Genomic DNA, 16,753 nt, shown 5'->3' on the forward strand with positions numbered 1-16,753 from the left:
CCTGGGACAATAAATACCCCACAGATAACAGAGCCTCTTGACCGTGAGCCAGAACTCCTCTGGCCATTTAATAGATGAGAAAAAGATGTCAAGTACCATGGCCAGGATCAAACAGCAAATCTGTGATGGAGCATGGAATTAGAGTGGGACTGGGGGCCCAGCTCTGAGCCTTTGAAACCATAGGTCTTTATTCTTCCTCCCCTGCTCTGCCACGTTGCAGAAGATGGATGAGAGCCCTCAGTCAGGATTCCACCTCGGCAGTGTCCTATTCCCTAAGGGAAGGTCTTCCTTTGTGATGTAGGAAATAAGTATTAGATGCCCACCACAGATATACAAACATGGACTCTGCTGTCATCTTCTTGCTTTTCTTCCTTTTTGTTTGTTCTTTGCTTTTCTCCCTGGTCAGATGTGGATTTCCTCCTTGGAGACTACCTGGAGTTAAGGATTAACTCTGCTCTCAGTGATAGTTCCTGTGTTCTCTCTTGTGGGCCAGTGCCTTTTGGCTCTGTAGGAGAAATGCATGTGCACACATGTGACTTTATGTATTTGGACTCTGCAGAGTTCATCCTCCAAAGTCGTCGTGTAAACTCTTCCTGCAAGGATTCCTTGAGGACGTGGCACTGGTGGGGCTGTCCTCATCCTGGGGGGCTCCCACAGGCTCTGGTGCAGCAAACACACTCCGGATGGGTCACATCCCAATCCCAGCATTCAGTTTGTGAGCATCGGCCACCTCAGCTCTGCAGACTCATCCAGACCCCGCTTCCTTCCCCCTCCAACGCTCCTGTGCTCTCCGGGCTTGAATTACTCCCTGCTCTCTTTCAGCAGAGTAAATAGGGTATCTGTAAGTTTGAACATTAAGGCCTTTGTCAGCCCACAGCGAGTAGCAGAGGCCTCCTGTGGCTACAGCTATGTTTGGGGGAGGCCCTTGTTTCACAGGGCACTGAGTTGTGTTGAAGGATGGTTTGGCAGCATGGGAGCGGAGCAGGGCACAGGTGGAGCCCTTGTCCTCCCCCAGCCACTGGGGAGTGTCCCGTCCTTGTCCCAAAGGCAGGGCCCCTGCCAGGGTGGACGGGAGGATGAGACCCACAGGACTCAGCTGCAGCCCTCAGAGGAGCTGCCAAGTGGAGCGTTGGCTCCTTTTTGTCTCCATCACTTCCTGGTAGATCACCCAAGGTTTGTTGTTCAGCGTGTGCCACCTCTGCCGTGTGTTGGGTGAAATACTCCTCCTTTCTACTGTCCAGAAACTGCTGGGGTTTAAAATTGTTTCTGGCAAACACGTTCAGAAGATAGTATGGGCTGAAATAGCGGCTCTTAAACTGTGCTCTGTGGGACCATGCAGAGGGATTTGCAGATTCATTAAATGAGATTCGTTAAAGGATGGAAAACTTGATAAAGGAGCCAGGAATGCCCGAGAAATTCACGGGTGTTGACAGACATCCATTGGTGCCAAAGCTGTGATGAGGGAAGTGACACGATGTGTTGGTGGTTGAATGCAGATGAGATGGGAAGCTCCCTGAAAACCCTTCATTAGTGGCCAGAGTTGCTCTTCTGGAAGATTCTTCGACCTGGTCAGAGCTCAAGCCTTTCTTGGAAAGCAGAGATGCTCTTTTGTGTCTCCCATTTGATGTTTGAATCCAGTGTTTCTTCAGTCCTTTGTGTGCCAGAGCGTCGCTGATAAAAGGGGTTTCACGTGGCCGAACAATGCAGATTGTTCCTTTCTTCTCATGGAAATACAACTGGATTTTCACAGCCTTATTTTGGCCATCTCCAACCACCCCCAGCACAGCTCTGCCCAGAGCTCCTTTCTCTTGTACCCTCAGTTTACCTACCCCAAACCAGCAGCTCTCCCTACATCCCCAGGGGTGTCAGTGTCAGATTTGATCCAGTGCCATGAAACCTTTCTGCATCTTTGCTGTGGAACACAAATTGCCAGGTCCATCATTTATACCTTGTGATGTGCTGCCTGTCCACAGTTGAGTGGCTGGAAGCAGCTGCCCTTCTCCCTGCCCCTGCCATCCCGATGCTCCATGGCCCCTTTCCACCGTGTTTCTCTGGCTCCAGGCAAAACCCAGCATAGCGTGACTCACGTCAGTCTCCTGTTCTCCCTCTCCCTTTCCATTTCTCTCTGGACTTTTTCCATGCTCCTGTACTATACAGCAGTCCTTCAGCCAGGATTATATTATCCCATTTCTTAGATAAAGGGCTTGGAAGCCAGAAATGTGTTATTTCTGTGTTAACTGGAAGAGCTCTTTGGGTTGAGAGAGGAAACTTTCCTTGGATTGGTGCCAGAAATAGCACGGCTGCCCCTTCCCTTGACTAAGTGACCTTCAGATTTAATATTGATGTGCAGCTTTGTTCTTGCTCTGATATAGACTGAAGAGGTGATCTTTGCTGGGACCTGCGTTGGGAGAGGCCTGGGTAGGGACCTGTGCAAAGAGGGGCTGCAGAGGAGCTGAGCACAGCACCACAGAGAATATCTGCATCCAGTGGGTGTTCTCTTTCCCTAAAAGACATGGTGTTCCTGTTGCTTTGAACAGGGATCACCTCCCCATGCTTCAAGCCGAAAAAGAAAAGGAAATCTCATTTTTCCTACAACTCTGAAGCTACTGGGATTGAAGGCTTGGAAATCAGGGCAAGCCCCTGAGTGCGTGGGCCTGAGCTGGGGCTGCACTCATGGAACTTGCTCCCAGTGCTCTCCCAAAGGCTGGGAAGCAGACTGCTGCTGCCCTGGCAGGCAGGGAGCCTTGGGACTGCACCCGCTTGGTGAATTCATAGCACTGATGCAGTTCTGCACTGATGCTTCTGTGCTGCTTCAGTGCCCCCTAAAATCCAGTCTGTATTCTCCCTCACTCCAAGCCCAGCCCGTTTCAGCCGTGTTTGGCCCTGCTGAGATCTTCTGCTCCTACTGGAAATCTTCCCTGGCTTCTACCTGGTTTGTCCTGATGTCATTACATGATTCAAACAAATGTATTTTTTAGACTCATAGAATGGTTTGGGTTGAAAGGAACCTTAAAACTTATCCAGTCTCACCCCCCTGCCATGGGCAGGGACATCTCCCACTAGACCAGGTTGCTCCAAGCCTGAGGCCTTGAAAATTTCCAGAGATGGGGAGTCACAAATTCTCTGGACTTCTCGACTGATGCCTTTGTGTGAGCATAAAATCTTCCTTGCTCTAATGTACTGTGAGGAAAACTGGGGAAAAAAAAAAAACAAACTTTATAGGAGACTTCTGTGAGGAGGATTTAGAGCTTTTGTGTTCCAGGTACAGAGTAGAGTGTAGTTTTGTGATCTCAGAGCTGTGTTCAGGAACACAATGTCGGAATTCTGCATTTGGAGACGTGTTTGCAGAGCTCTCTTCTCTTCCTCCCAGGACATGAAAGAGCAGATAAGGAGGGTGAGGTCATCCCAGCAGTGCAGAAATTTCCCAGGCCTCGAGCTGAGCCTGTTTCAGTGTAATCACTTATCCTGAAGTTTCATTTTGATCTTGGGCTGCAGAACCTGTGGCGTTAAACAAAAGCCCCCCTGGTCCCCATGAGCCATGACAAAACACCCTTTGACCTCAGGTCTTAACGGCTGCATAATGAGAAGTGAAGAGACTGAAGCTGCTTTTTCATGCCTGGAGAGATGGGAGTATCCAGTGCTGCTCACTCCTCTGTCAGTGTTTACTGGGTGGGGGGAAGAGGAAGACTCTATCTCCTGTGAGATAAACCAAGAGGAAAATGAAAGCAGGTTTTATTTGTTGCCCTGCTCACTTCCATCCTGGAGTGACAGTGATCAGAAGTGGCCAAGTTGAAAACAAGTTTCTGCATCCTGTGTCAGTGTGTAGTGAGCTCTGTCGTTGGGAAGTTTTGTAAATACTGAAGGAATAGTCAATTCCCCTCTTGCAAGGAAGAGTACTTTGCCTTGAGATTAACTCTGCTTTTTTCTTGGATATCTCACTGTGAGATTGTTTTGCTGGTGCTGCCCAAGTGGGGAAGCTTTGGGACACTGAGACAACTGGAGTGGCACTTGTTCAGATCAAGTTGAGAGCAGCACAGTCAGGAAATGCCTGTGTTGGTGCCATTCGCTTTATGGCATGAGCTGGAAGGTTTTAACATTCTGGAGAATCATTCCATAAATTCTGCCTTCAGGAGCTCTCCTGAACAGTGAAAACAGGTCCCAAATAAGTCCTGTTCTGACATGGTGTTGTGTTGGTGCTGCTCACCAAAGCTCGGGGCTGCCGTCCTCACCCTGGCTATAATTTCATGTAGTTTCTGTATTATGGAATATTGATTTACTGTGGAGCATAAAAATGTGCCATACTCAGCAGAAGGGCCTCTCCAATTGTTATGCTCCAGGAACACTGCTGCTCAGGAATGTGAAATAAATTTTCCCTTTTAACAATGGATCCTGATTTGCATAGTCTCTATTCTTGTTCCCCGGGGACTGTGGCACTAATGGGCTGCAGCAAGCGCTCCCCCACTTGGACACCAAACTCCTCTCTTTGCTGCATACAAAGGGCTTTGCTGTGGAACAAGTGTAATAAGTTCTCAAACAGTTTACTCTGTGCCGTAATTGTCTCCTCTCTGTTGTGCTCTCAGTTTTGTTTGAAGAGCTTAGAACACTGAACACCCTCTTCCTTCTCTTCTATGATGTTTTAACTGCATTATTCTCAGGGAATCTTGTTTTCCAGCAATCCAGAAAGTCACATTGTCCCATGCTGCCAAGTGAGGTGATCTCATGGTGCTGCAGGGAGACCAGGAGCTGGGAAGTGGCTGGTTTGCTCTGCTGGGGCTTTGCTTTGGCAGCAAGCAGAGCTTTAGGATAGAAGTGCAGTATTCAAGATAATGGCTTGTGGTTGTTGCTGGTTGTGCTCATGATGTGTTAGTGAAGATGTCAAATCTCTGTCATCGCTTGCTGTATCCTCTAGGTGAACAGGAGGCACTGGCTCTCAGCTCCTGAGTTTGCCAGAAGAAAGTTATAAATCTCTTGGTGAGATCCCACCTTTAATGTGAAGAGGAGAAAAAAACCTCAATTTCCATTGGCTTTGTGCTTTCTTGTAGAAGAATTTTAACTCCTAGTGAAAAATCTGGGTCTAAGAAAGGTAATGATTCTGCTGTGCAACCCAGACCTACTGGGAAGCTGCCATAAGCAAAATTGCAATATTGATAAAGGGCCTTACTCAGCAGAAAGAAGGATGTGCTCCTGGAACATGTTTGTTGTAAGCTTGAGCAATTGTATTTTAGGCATTTTGAGGGAAAAGTGGGCATTCTTGGTTCATAGTTTGTAATGTTGAGAATGGCATCTTAACCAGAGCTTTAAAGGAAAAATTCCCAATGAACTAAATGCAGTTGGAGCAAACTTTGGTGCATTGTGTAATGTCACCTTCTCATTCCTGGATTTAGCTGCAAGGGACTAAGAAACTGCCTTAATTTCTGGAGTGCTGGTGATCAGGCAGAATCTGCACACAGACAGTTCAAGCTGCTCTGCTCTGCCTGCCTTGGTGCCCATGAGCCTGTGGAGAAATACACTAAAAATTGGGTTCAATAAATTCCCTTAAAACATGGTATTTTTGAGCTGACTGCTTGCTGAGCCTCTGGAGAGTTGGTTTTCTTTCTTTTTTTTTTTCTGTAACAGGCAGTTTGTAGTGACCACACTTCTGATCCAACCTCCTGTCCTGGACCTTGCTCTCCCACCTTCCCCTTCTCTCTTCACACCTTTGTCCGTGGGTGCTAAGCAGGGTTCAGACGTGGCCCAAAGTACTTGCACTGGCATAGCTGGAAGAAAAAAATCCTCATTTTTTGGCTATTGTCACAGAACAATTGTTGCTGCTGAGGGCTCAAGAGCAGCTAGAGCTGGGAATGGCTGTTTTTGCAGACAGTCAGCTGAATAAATGCTTGGGGCAGTGCATAAATGTCATGGTGTAAAGATCTGGGGCACTTGGATTTGAAACAGTGCAGAAGCACTTCTGAGACAGCGTCCTGCCCTTTGCAGGCCTTGGTGGGAGCTGCTGCCTGTTCTCTCGAGGTTCACTGTTTGCACAGGGACTGTGGACAGGCTGGGGAAGGCCAGCACAGGCAGGAGTGACTCAGTGTCCCCGTGAGTCACCTGCCCTGTGGTGCTCCCGGCAGGATCCCGGACCCCGAGGGCGTTAGTCGGGATGGGATGCTGTGTCACCAGCCTCGTGTAGCACCTGGGGCTGTGGAGTTTCACCTTCACAGAATCCTGGAATCCTTTCAGTTAGAAAAGCCCTCTAAGACCATCTCGTCCAGCCTTGGACAGTGCTCTGGAGCTGCTCTGCTCGGGGCTGAAACTCCATCCCTGCAGCAGCCAGACCCTCTCAGGGAGCGAGGACAGGTGACACAGTTTCTGCAGGTGCTGCAGGTGGTGATTCACAGCCAGCACTGCTGCTCTGAGCTAAAAACAGGAGGTAAATAAAACGGTGATTTTTAGTTTACTGGTGAGAAACTGGGCACTTGAGCTTGGCTTAGCCCTGCTCATGCTTTAGGATTTGTGCTCCCAAGTTTTCCCTGAGCACTGGGGGCTTTTCAGTGGAAATAAGTCTTTACTCTCAGCCTGTGGAGGTCCTGGGTTTGTGTGAATATGGGAATGAATGAGCCGAGGGGAGCTTGGAAGGAGATTCAGCAGAGTGCCGAGCACATGCTGGGAATAAAGAGCCCTTCAAAGCTGATGGTTCTGTCCAGGGGTGGGGGCGGGTGTTCAGCTGAACAAATTGTTCGCTTTGGCTTCTTTGCAGGCAGAAATGTTACGATCAGCTAATGAGATTGTTCTCGAGCCTTGTGGGGTTTTCTCTCCCTCCCTCAGAGTCATCATGAGAGTGGGTTTGGCAGAGCTTTAACTCTTGCTCCACACACTGATCTGGTTTTGCATTGATCCATAATAATAACAATAATAATAGGATAAAAGCTTGGTGAGCTGAAGAATGAATGTGAAGAATATACAGGGACAGAAGCAAAGTGGAAAATAGCAGCTGAATTGGTTGTCTTATTGAAGAAGAGTCCCATCCTGTACCTCCTGGGCTCTGTCCCAGTGCCACGGTGAGGCTCCTCTGTGGGATGGGCTGAAACATTCCCAGTTTGCCTCTGGAAGGTGAGGGAGGCTGAGCTGGGTGTCCCTGGGGGAAAGTCTCAAACCCCAGAGCTTTGAATCACTCTCACGTGATTTCTTCTGTCCAAAGCTGTGTAGGAAAGAGGAGAGTAAATACAGCACTGGAAGGTGACTGCATTCCAGGGGACAGCAAAGCCCCTGGGAATATACAGAGTGGAGGAGGGGAACCATATGGAAAGTGCCTGGAAAGCTGGAGCTTATTGCCTCATGTTGTGGCATTAATCTGTGAGCGTCCGAGGCTCTGGGAGCTGCCGGGTGCCCTGGGCTGTGCCACCTCCTGGCATCAGTGCCAAAGGCATTCTCTGGCTCCCAGTGAACCCCTCCCATGGCTGTTCCAGCTCCCAGCCTGCTTGGCTGCCTGCAGAGTTTCTCAGTGTTTCTGTGTTTCTCTCTCTTCTGGCATCGACTGTTTCTTCCAGCGTGACCTGTTATTCCTCATTTAACATCAAGATGGTTTGGGTTTGCTCAAGTGCTTGGAGTGGCAGAAACAATCTCCCTCCAGACCCCAGTGACTGTTCCTCATTCATTCTGCTGATTCCTAGAAGTGGATCTGATAACGTAACTCCCCTCCAGCCTGTAACTTTCTGATCTGAAATCAGTTCTAGCTCCATTTTTCTGTGCTTCTCCATGTCATTACCACACTGGTTTAGCAGCAGCTGGTGGGTCTGCTCTGCTCACTTTGCAGCTGGGCCTTTAGTAGGGCAGTCTCCTGGTGAAAAATAAGTCTGCTAATCTCTAATTCCCTCCGTTTGTTGGGGCTGTCTCTGTCTGCCTGGTTGGAATTCAGCTGCATGGACTCAGCAGAAAGCAGCATGGACTGGTGGGTGGGTGGATGGGCTGACTGAGGGACTTGAAACTGAGACTGGATATTGGGAAGAAATCCTTCCCACGGGGTGCCCAGAGCAGCTGTGGCTGCCCCTGGATCCTTGGCAGTGTCTGAGGCCTGGTGGGATGGGGCTTGGAGCAGCCTGGGACAATGGAAGGTGTCCCTGCCCATGGCAGGGGGGGGATGGAGCTGAGTGATCCCTGTGCCGGGGCATAACCACCCTCACAGGGAGGAATTTCTTCCCAATATCCAATCTAACCCTTCCCTCTGTCACTTTGAAGCCATTCCCCCTTGTCCTGTCACTCTTGTGAAAAGTCCCTCTCCATTTTCCTTGTAGACTCTCTCCAGGTTTAGAAAGAAAGGAGAGGGTTTTCCTCTCCCCCAGAGCAAGTGGAGGTTTCAGATCCCCAGTGGTCACTGCAGGACATCACACTCTGTGTTGTGCATGGTTGCTCCTTTCTAATGCTAGACGAGAAAAGAATCATTTGCACAAAATGCTTGTAGAGGCATTAAAGCTGAGGAATATCCGTAGGTCCTTGTCCCAGAGCCGATCCCCATGAGGGAACATCCATCCCATGATGATGCTGCCAGGAAGGGTGGGACCAAACTGGGAAAGGCTCAGTTCTAAATATAGAAACTACACTCGGTGCTGTTTTGGAAAGTGTGGCTGAGCCATCATTCTGTTCTTCCCCTCCCCTGCTGCCGCAGGGTGTCAGAGGATGAAGTGTACATTACTGTGTTTCACTTTCTTGCGTTATTTTTGGTTCAAATCCAGTGGGTTTTTCTGGGGTAGGATGTGTCCTGATTTTAAGGTGAGGAGCAGGTCTGCTGCTGCTTGTGCTGCCATGTTACTTAAGAAACTAAATGGATTGAAAACTGTTCTTTTCATACTTGATCTCGGTTTCTGTGTAATCTGAGCCAAAGAATAGGCTGTATTTATCAGCACAGGCCAGTGTTCCAGCAGGCAGAGGTGCTTTGTAATGTTGGGAGAGGCAAACTTAGGGAATTGGCACTTCAGATGTACTCTCAGCAGCATTTGATTCTAAAACTTACTTCTAAAAATTCCCAGGGCTCTGTGGCTCCCCAAAGGGCAAACTGCTGAAATCTGGTTTTACACAGGGCAATATTCCAGAGGGAAGGACTTGAACTCCTGTGTTTTGGAGAAGGCTGGGAGGGCAGAAGGCAGTGGATGCTGTTGCCTGTTTTGTGGGAACGTGGCCTCATCTACATTGGCTCTGCAGGGACAGCCAGAGGTCCAGCAGGAATATGGATAACATGTCTTGTTCTAAATGCAGGGGTTTCACTTGCAGTTTGAAGCAACCAACTCCTTCTTTTCAGGGTATTTCTGTTAGTTGATTTGAAACTTGTAATAACCCTGGGACTTTTTTGTATTTATTTCATTTTTAGGCAAGTGCATTTGGTAGCAGTTATGCCTAAATCAGGGCAGAGGCCCAGGAGGTGCAGATTTTTTGAAGAACTTGATGATTTCTGCTCCTTCCCATCTCGGCAGCTGGGGCTGCCTCAGTACAAAACCTCATTTACCACGTGCTGCTTCTGCTGTCGTGGCTGGTTTCAGCTCTGAAATGGGTTAATCTCAGCAGAAGACTTTCTGGTTTGATTTTGGAGGAAACATCTGGACATTGCTGTGGCTCCCCTGCCCCACATGCTTTGGCTGGTTCAAAATTCCTACACAGAAGGAGGGGGGGAGATGGGCAAAGGGAATTATTTTGTGATTAATTTCTTAATTGCTAAGCATCCACATGTGGCAAAGGCTTTGTGCAGAAATACTGGATTTGTCAGCACTTTCTGCTGATGCTTTGTTTCCACACCATGTCAGGATTTCTTCCTTTCTGGGAAGCCTTAATATTTATCCACAGGAATCAGTATGCTTAGGGTTTATTTTCATGATACTGTGGCTTTTAACATGGAGAGTGGAGCCATGGATTTATCCATTCCTTACCAACTCTGTGTTCCTGTCCGCCCTGGAGTGCAGTAGGGATTTGAGGGTGTTTTAATGACAGTTGATGTTATTTCTTGGCTTCTTTATTTGCTTGGCCCATCCATCAGATGCAGAAATCAGGTTTGCTTTGCTGTTGCCTGCTCTGTCCTGTGCAGCACGCCACTGCAGGGGAGCAGCTTGTGCAAGGTTGGCCCTGCTGGTCCTCCCCACCTTGTAAACCCCAGCAGTGGTGGTTGTGAAACTTGTCACTGGGGTTTAATTGTGGCCACGTGGTATGAGCTGCCGTTCAGGTGGATCTGGGGACTGATGCCAGAGACTTTTTTTGAAGACTTCAGTCACTGGGTGCCAGCAGATGTTGGAATATTGCTCTGCAGAGACATGGCCCTTGCAGCACGTCCGTAATTCCTTGGTAATTATTAGCAGTGGTGAGATGGTATCAGCCCTGCCATCCAGAATGCAGCTTTTGATCTGTCTGTCAGTTCTCCTTGGATTTCTGTGGCCTGTGTAATTAAAATCACACTGAGAATAATGCTGTGTGTGTTGCAGGAGGCGGAGGGCAGAGTGGAGGTGGGCAGCAGACCGTGCCGCCATCGTCAGCCGCTGGAACTGGCTCCAAGCCCACGTGTCGGACCTGGAGTACCGCATCCGGCAGCAGACGGACATCTACAAACAGATCAGAGCCAACAAGGTGAGGGGCAGGAGGGGACAGGAGGGGGCAGGATGGGGCAGGAGGGGACAGGAGGGGACAGGATGGGGCAGGATGGGGCAGGGATGGAGCAGGGATGGAGCAGGATGGGGCAGGGATGGAGCAGGATGGAGCAGAATAGAGCAGGATCTGACAGGTTGGGGCAGGATGGGGCAAGGATGGAGCAGGATAGAGCAGGGATGGGGCAGGATGGGACAGGAGGGGGCAGGGATGGAGCAGGATCTGACAGGTTGGGGCAGGATGGAGCAGGATGGGGAAGGGATGGAGCAGGATGGGACAGGATAGAGCAGGAATGGAGCAGGATGGGGCAAGGATGGGGCAGGATCTGACAGGGATGGAGCAGGATGGGGTGTGATGGAGCAGGATGGAGCAGGAGGGGGCAGGGATGGAGCAGGATGGGACAGGGATGGAGCAGAATAGAGCATGATCTGACAGGTTGGGGCAGGGATGGGGCAGGGATGGAGCATGATCTGACAGGATGGGGCAGGAATGGAGCAGGATGGGGTGTGATGGAGCAGGAGGGGGCAGGGATGGAGCAGAATAGAGCAGGATCTGACAGGTTGGGGCAGGATGGAGCAGGAGGGGGTGTGATGGAGCAGGATGGGGCAGGAGGCCTTTGGGCACCGTGCTTCTGCTTTGCCTCCTGATGGCTCCCTCTGACACTGGAGAGTGTGGATGTGAAGTCTGATGCTTTTTCCCTCCTGCCTCTCTCCCAAAGCAGATTGCAAAGCTGTGACTAATCGTAATGCAATTTGGCATGGGCTGAGTGTAATTCCTGTCCCTGGTTCAGTATGATAACGTGAAGGGAGCAATACCTTGCTTTAGAGTCACTCTTTGGTGCTGAGCAGAGCTGGTGCTGTTGCATGTGTGATGCTGTTTCCCATCACTCAAGCCTTTCTCTTTGATTTTTTTTTCCCAGTCTTTCTTTTTGGGAGTAGCTGAAAATGGGGATAAAAACAACTGAGATTTAGTGGAAGAGGGAGTGGCCTGTGGAGGAAGTTAGTTCAGATGCTATCTGAACAGGCTTAAAATTGAGTCTGTTCCATAAAAAAAGATCATTTTTTGGTGCTGACCTTTCTCTGTGGAATTAATTTTTTTTAGCATTGCTCTCAGATGGTGGGAGAATGGGGGTGAGCAGAGAAAGGATGAGGAAGGGATTGTTACGGAGACTTGTTCAGGCATGCACATCTAAATGTCAGGCCTTGGAGGAAGGAATGTCTGGAGTTTGTGGCAAGGAGGCTCCTGGTATTGCATCAACTGAGAGATCCTCAGGAATTCAGTCTGGCAAACGCCTTTCCCAAGATGTGTGCTGCTCTGGGGGTGGTGGGGAGAGGCTTCCAGGGGGGTAGAAAGCAGGGGAGGGAGACTGGACTTTGATGCAGCTGTGCAGAAAAACAGGCTTAATTGAGTGAGTGAGGGCTCTCAATGAGTAGGTGGAAGAGCACGGCTTGTGAGCAAAATCCATTACTGAGATTAGGGCAAAAGGCTTCTGGGAAGTGGGCAAATGAATGATTCTTCAGAAAGAATCATCTTCCTTCTGTCTTAAAGCTGATGGTTTTAAGTACAAAATAGAAAACAGCTGAGCGTTTATATGCTAAAAGTTAAGTAATGGAAGAAACAAGAAAATTCATGTAATGATGTGGAAGGTTCAGGGCTTTTGCCAGGTGATGGCAACTTGGCAGGCTCCTGAAATGGCCAGGTAATGCTTACAAGCATCCCCTGTGTTTTTATAAGGCTGCAGCCTCAAGGTCTGAAAGGAGGTTCTGGCCAGCAGGATCATCCTCTTTGTTTTGTTCAAACCAAAACTCAACTGTGATGCCCCAATACATGAATTTAAGATAAAACACGTTGCTTAAGGTGCAGGGGCATTCAGAACTTGAGTGTTTTGGGTAGTGGCTGTTCTGCCTGAAGAAGAAAAAAACCCAGAACCACGAGTATCACATCCCCCATCTCTGATGGGGCTTGCTGGAGATTATTCTTGCACCCAGCTGTCGTTATCTTGATGTCATTGAGCTCTGGGATGGTTGTAAAACAGATTCTCTTGAAAAACGAGTGAAAAACAAGAGACTGTCTTAAAAGGGCTTGGAACAAGAATAGGAGACTAGAGAAACATCACCATGTTTCAGTAACACACGAGCTTGTTGGGATGGATTTGGCTTCAAATTGTACAAGGAAAACAGTTAAAGAATTTGGAAACACCTTGTTTTTTCTATCAATATCACTCAGCTCCAGCTTATTGGGCTGTAAGGAGGTTAAAATGTAGCTGTTGCAGGAATTCAGAGTTCTACAAGTTCTGAAGTTCAAAAAATTTTGATTTCATTCTTTTTTAGTTTAATTACCTTTATATGTTAGAGTTTACATCCCAGTGTACCCTTCAAGAAAGACACATTGCTGTGTCAGATCAAAGCAAGGGAAGGACAAGGCAGTCAAAAATAACCCTGTGTTTTGAGGGTAAACTTCTGCCTGGGAGCCTCAGCAGGAATTGTGCTCTCAGCACATTTGGATCAGCTCAGTGGGAGCCTGGTGAGAAGTGAAGGAAAACACCAAATCAGGGAGCGTGTGCTCAAAGCTGGTTGTAAAATACCCTGTTTGCAGGCACTTAAAAATAGCAGGCTGTTGAGGGAAGCCTTGTGGCTCTGTCCTCTCTCCAGATAACGTGCCCAGGTTCCTTCCAGGCTCACTTTGCTGTGACACACTCTGCAACCTCCAGAATTCTTTTCAGGTGACTGATCTGCCTATTCTTGATCCGAGCAGCCCCTTCACAGTTCCTTGTTTGACCAAATGCTACTCACTGGGGCTTGTCTTTGTCCTGGGCTGTGTTTGTGGCCTGTAGGTTCCACCAGCTCCCTAATCCCTTGCACATTTTGCCCTCCTTTGTTATAATATAGCCCAGAATATGCATAATTACAATGATTTTATTTCACTTCGTGGTGTTCTGAGAGCAAAGCAGTCCTGCCTTTAGGTTAAGCTTCAGTTAAACAGGAACAGGACAGCATATGTTAAACCTGATAAATCAGTGCTCAGCCACTGTGTGCTTTGTCCCTCTGAGTTCGTAGCAATGTCTTTCTTTCCTAATTGAGTTTTTGTAAATATCTCTCCTTGGGGGGCAGGGGGAAGTCCTCTCAGAGTAACAAGTCGGTACATTTTCATCACCCACTCAGAATTGTTTGCTTGGCTGTGGTGGCAAGTTCCAGGGTGCAGGATGAGGGCAGCTGCTGCTGCTCCGTGCTCCAGCAGGAAGCTCCTCTGGCTTGGCTGGCACGCGGGGAGGAGGGCAGGGGTGGCAGGTGGCACAGGCAGTGCTTCAGAGTCCTGTGAGCTGGGCTGTCCTTCCCTCTCCTGAGTTCAGCTGAGATGAAAGCCAGCCAGCAGGGGATTGGGTTTTGGGTTTGGCATCACGTCTGGAAGCCGTGGTGGGAATTCAGGGCCTGCTGTGCAGCATCGGGCTGTGGGGGACGGTGGGTGTGCAGTTTCCCTGTGGGGACCAAAGGATCTGCAGTTAATTCCTGTTCCTCTCTTCCAGGGGCTGATAGTTCTTGGTGAAGCTTCGCCCCCTGACCCTGCAGTAGATGATTCATCCCGTCCCGTTAGAGCTGAAGTTAAGCTGGAGCCTGGGGCCGAGCGGCTGGTGAGTGCCAGTGTGGGACTGACTGGTCCAGGTGCTTCACCTGCACCAGTTTTGGGGAGGGAAGGCTCATCCCTGAAGCTGTGGGGCAGAGGGATGCTCAAACCATGGGATTGGCCTGGTGGAGCAGCTCCTCGCTGTGACTCCAGGTGGGAATCACTGATCTTGGTCTGCAGCTCGCCCCCTCCTGCGTTGTTTTGGGGTAATAAACAAAGGGATTTAAACACCTTTTAGAACAGAGTTCCTGGGGGCACCTTTGTAATATGCATTAGCATTTTGTGAAGCTTTAAAATCCTAACTAATCCTTTCCCTCCAGCAAAAAAAGTACCTCAAACTGAGAGCAGCATGATTAGCAAAGGCTGCTAAAGATGTGGCTATTTAATATCTGCCTGAGCATTCCCCCTTGGAAAGGGCACTAATGATTGCAGTGAGATGCTCTGGAAACTGTGCAGAGTGCCAGGTATTTATTATTTAATGCAGAAATGTAGGGCACAGACTGAAGGCTTGATCGTATTGTTCATCCTGCCTGTGATTGCTTTGGATCCTGGGGGATGCATCAATGTATTAAAATGGAGGGGTTTGCAAGTTGTGGTGGAGCAGGAGGAGAAAGGTGGTCCCTGAAACTTCTGCAGGTTCTACTTGGCACTTTCTTGTGGCCACTCCTGCAGCCCTGCGTGCCTTCTTGGCCTGCTCCTGGAAAAGGTGTTTATTCCCCTTCCACGGGGACTCCCACATCACTCCACACTCCCAGCTTCTCTGTGACAGTGCTGGAAGTGTCACCCCTGGAACCGCCGCCTCCGGCAGCCAGCCCCTGGGTTTGTGCTTAATTAGGGCTGCTCATTAGGGCAGGGTGTTGAGTCAGAGCCCTGATCTGCTCCGAGCCAGAGATTACCCAGAGACGTTCCCGTGGTGCGTGAGGGCTCTTACAGGAAAGGGATCTCTTGGGCCTTTCCTGGAGAGGTGCTTATCATTTTGGCACCCTCCAGGCCTTCTCCCCCCAAACTGGCAGAGTAAGAGACACGTGTGCAACGTGGAGCAAAGGGAGGAATCCATCCTGTCTCATCCCCAGCTCCCCTGGATCTCCTCCTCTCGTGAGTGCCTCCTTTGGCCGGCGTGCACGGATCCGTGTCCTTGGGCACCGGCTTCGTACGTGGGATGGGGCTGATAATCCCCAGGAGGAACTAATCCTATCACCAGTGGAGGGAAGGGCTTTGCAAATAAGGCCTGGGAATATCTTCTGGGAAATGGAAGCTCAGTAGGTGAATAAATATTTTTGTCTGAAGGTGGAAATGACATGAAGCCCTGAAGACATTACTTGGCTGTTGATTTTGGTACCTTGGATTGCTTGTCTAGTGAGGGGCTGCACTTGATATTGCCCCCTAATTAAATATTTCTAGTAATAGGTGAAGGTCTGAACCTGCCTGCTTTTGTGAGGGTTTTTTGGGAATACAGAGGACGTTCCTGGTGTTGTCTCATGAATGCCTGTCCACAGGCAGCTGCTTTGCTGCCCTGATGTGCAAGAGCAGATGTGCTACAAGTGAATCTTCGACGCCCCCCAAGATTCTCAGGGATCCTGAGGACCTGGACTTCCAGACCCAAAGCACACAGTCAGGAGCAGGGCTGTGATCCTGGTGCCATGGATGCTGCTCTGGAATTCCAGCCTGGCTGCCCAGGCAGCTCTGGAGGACAGCACGGCCTTGGGAGGTGTGCCAGGAGCTAGAGTGAGAGTGCAGGAGGTGTTGGCTCTGCTCGTGTCTCGGGGTACGCCCATCTCAGGGTGATAAAGGGAGCCTGGGCTGCTCCTGATAAATACACGTTGGATTGATGCTTTCCAGCTTCTCCACAGGAAGCAGCTGAGCCCCTCTGTTCCTATCTTGAACCACCAAGACAGAGCAAGCTCTTGGAGAAGAAGTTCCTCCTTTAAGACCCTTTCTGTAGAAGAAAATAAAGGATTTCAAAAGAGCTTATGAGTCATGAGTACCCGCCCTGCTGCACCAGGGCTGCCTCCGGCGGGTGTCACGTGGAGGCTCAGCCTTGCCAAGCCTCTGGAAAGCAGAGGGAAAGTGTTCAGCTCCTGCATGACTTCACCTGGCTGGGGTGCTGAGTTTACCTGGTGTCTCAGGTGTGATCCGATCTTGCTCCTCCGTCTCTCTGGGTGGCAGAGTTGGTCTCATCCTGTCTTTGCTCCCCTGTAGGAGAAACATCACTTTTAGCAGAAGTGTAAAAACCCCTGCAAAGTTCCTCGAACAGGCCCAGGCAGAAGTTGTCTGAGTCGTTAAAAATTGCCCTTCCCTGGGTGACTCAGGTGTCTCCTCTTCTGGAAACTGTTAACCCAGCACTGCCATGGCCTGGTTTTGTTGTTTATTGAGTTGGGGGTCTTTGCTGGGAAGATTTAATCACCACAATCCAGATGGTTTGGGATGGAGTCAGGGCCAAGCAGGGAGCTTGGCTGACCATCTGTGTGGTGTCAGAGCTGTGCTTTTGCCTTTTTTCTTGGTAGCCACATCACCACTGTGTGTGCCCAAAGGG

At 49.5% G+C, this 16,753-nt stretch overlaps 1 protein-coding gene across 6 annotated transcripts in view; it reads left to right on the forward strand.

Moving 5' to 3' along the window:
• The window catches only part of KANSL1 (KAT8 regulatory NSL complex subunit 1), a 76,722-nt gene that overhangs the window by 45,295 nt on the left and 14,674 nt on the right, over positions 1 to 16,753 (forward strand). For all 6 annotated transcript variants that reach the window (XM_053965013.1, XM_053965017.1, XM_053965015.1 and 3 more), the window contains 2 exons: positions 10,440 to 10,581; positions 14,123 to 14,227. In XM_053965013.1, the coding sequence (XP_053820988.1) occupies positions 10,440 to 10,581; positions 14,123 to 14,227 (247 nt within the window). The remainder of the gene's footprint in view (positions 1 to 10,439; positions 10,582 to 14,122; positions 14,228 to 16,753) is intronic.

The sequence above is a fragment of the Vidua chalybeata genome, chromosome 26, assembly GCF_026979565.1.
Source record: "Vidua chalybeata isolate OUT-0048 chromosome 26, bVidCha1 merged haplotype, whole genome shotgun sequence".
NCBI classification, from domain to species: domain Eukaryota; kingdom Metazoa; phylum Chordata; class Aves; order Passeriformes; family Viduidae; genus Vidua; species Vidua chalybeata.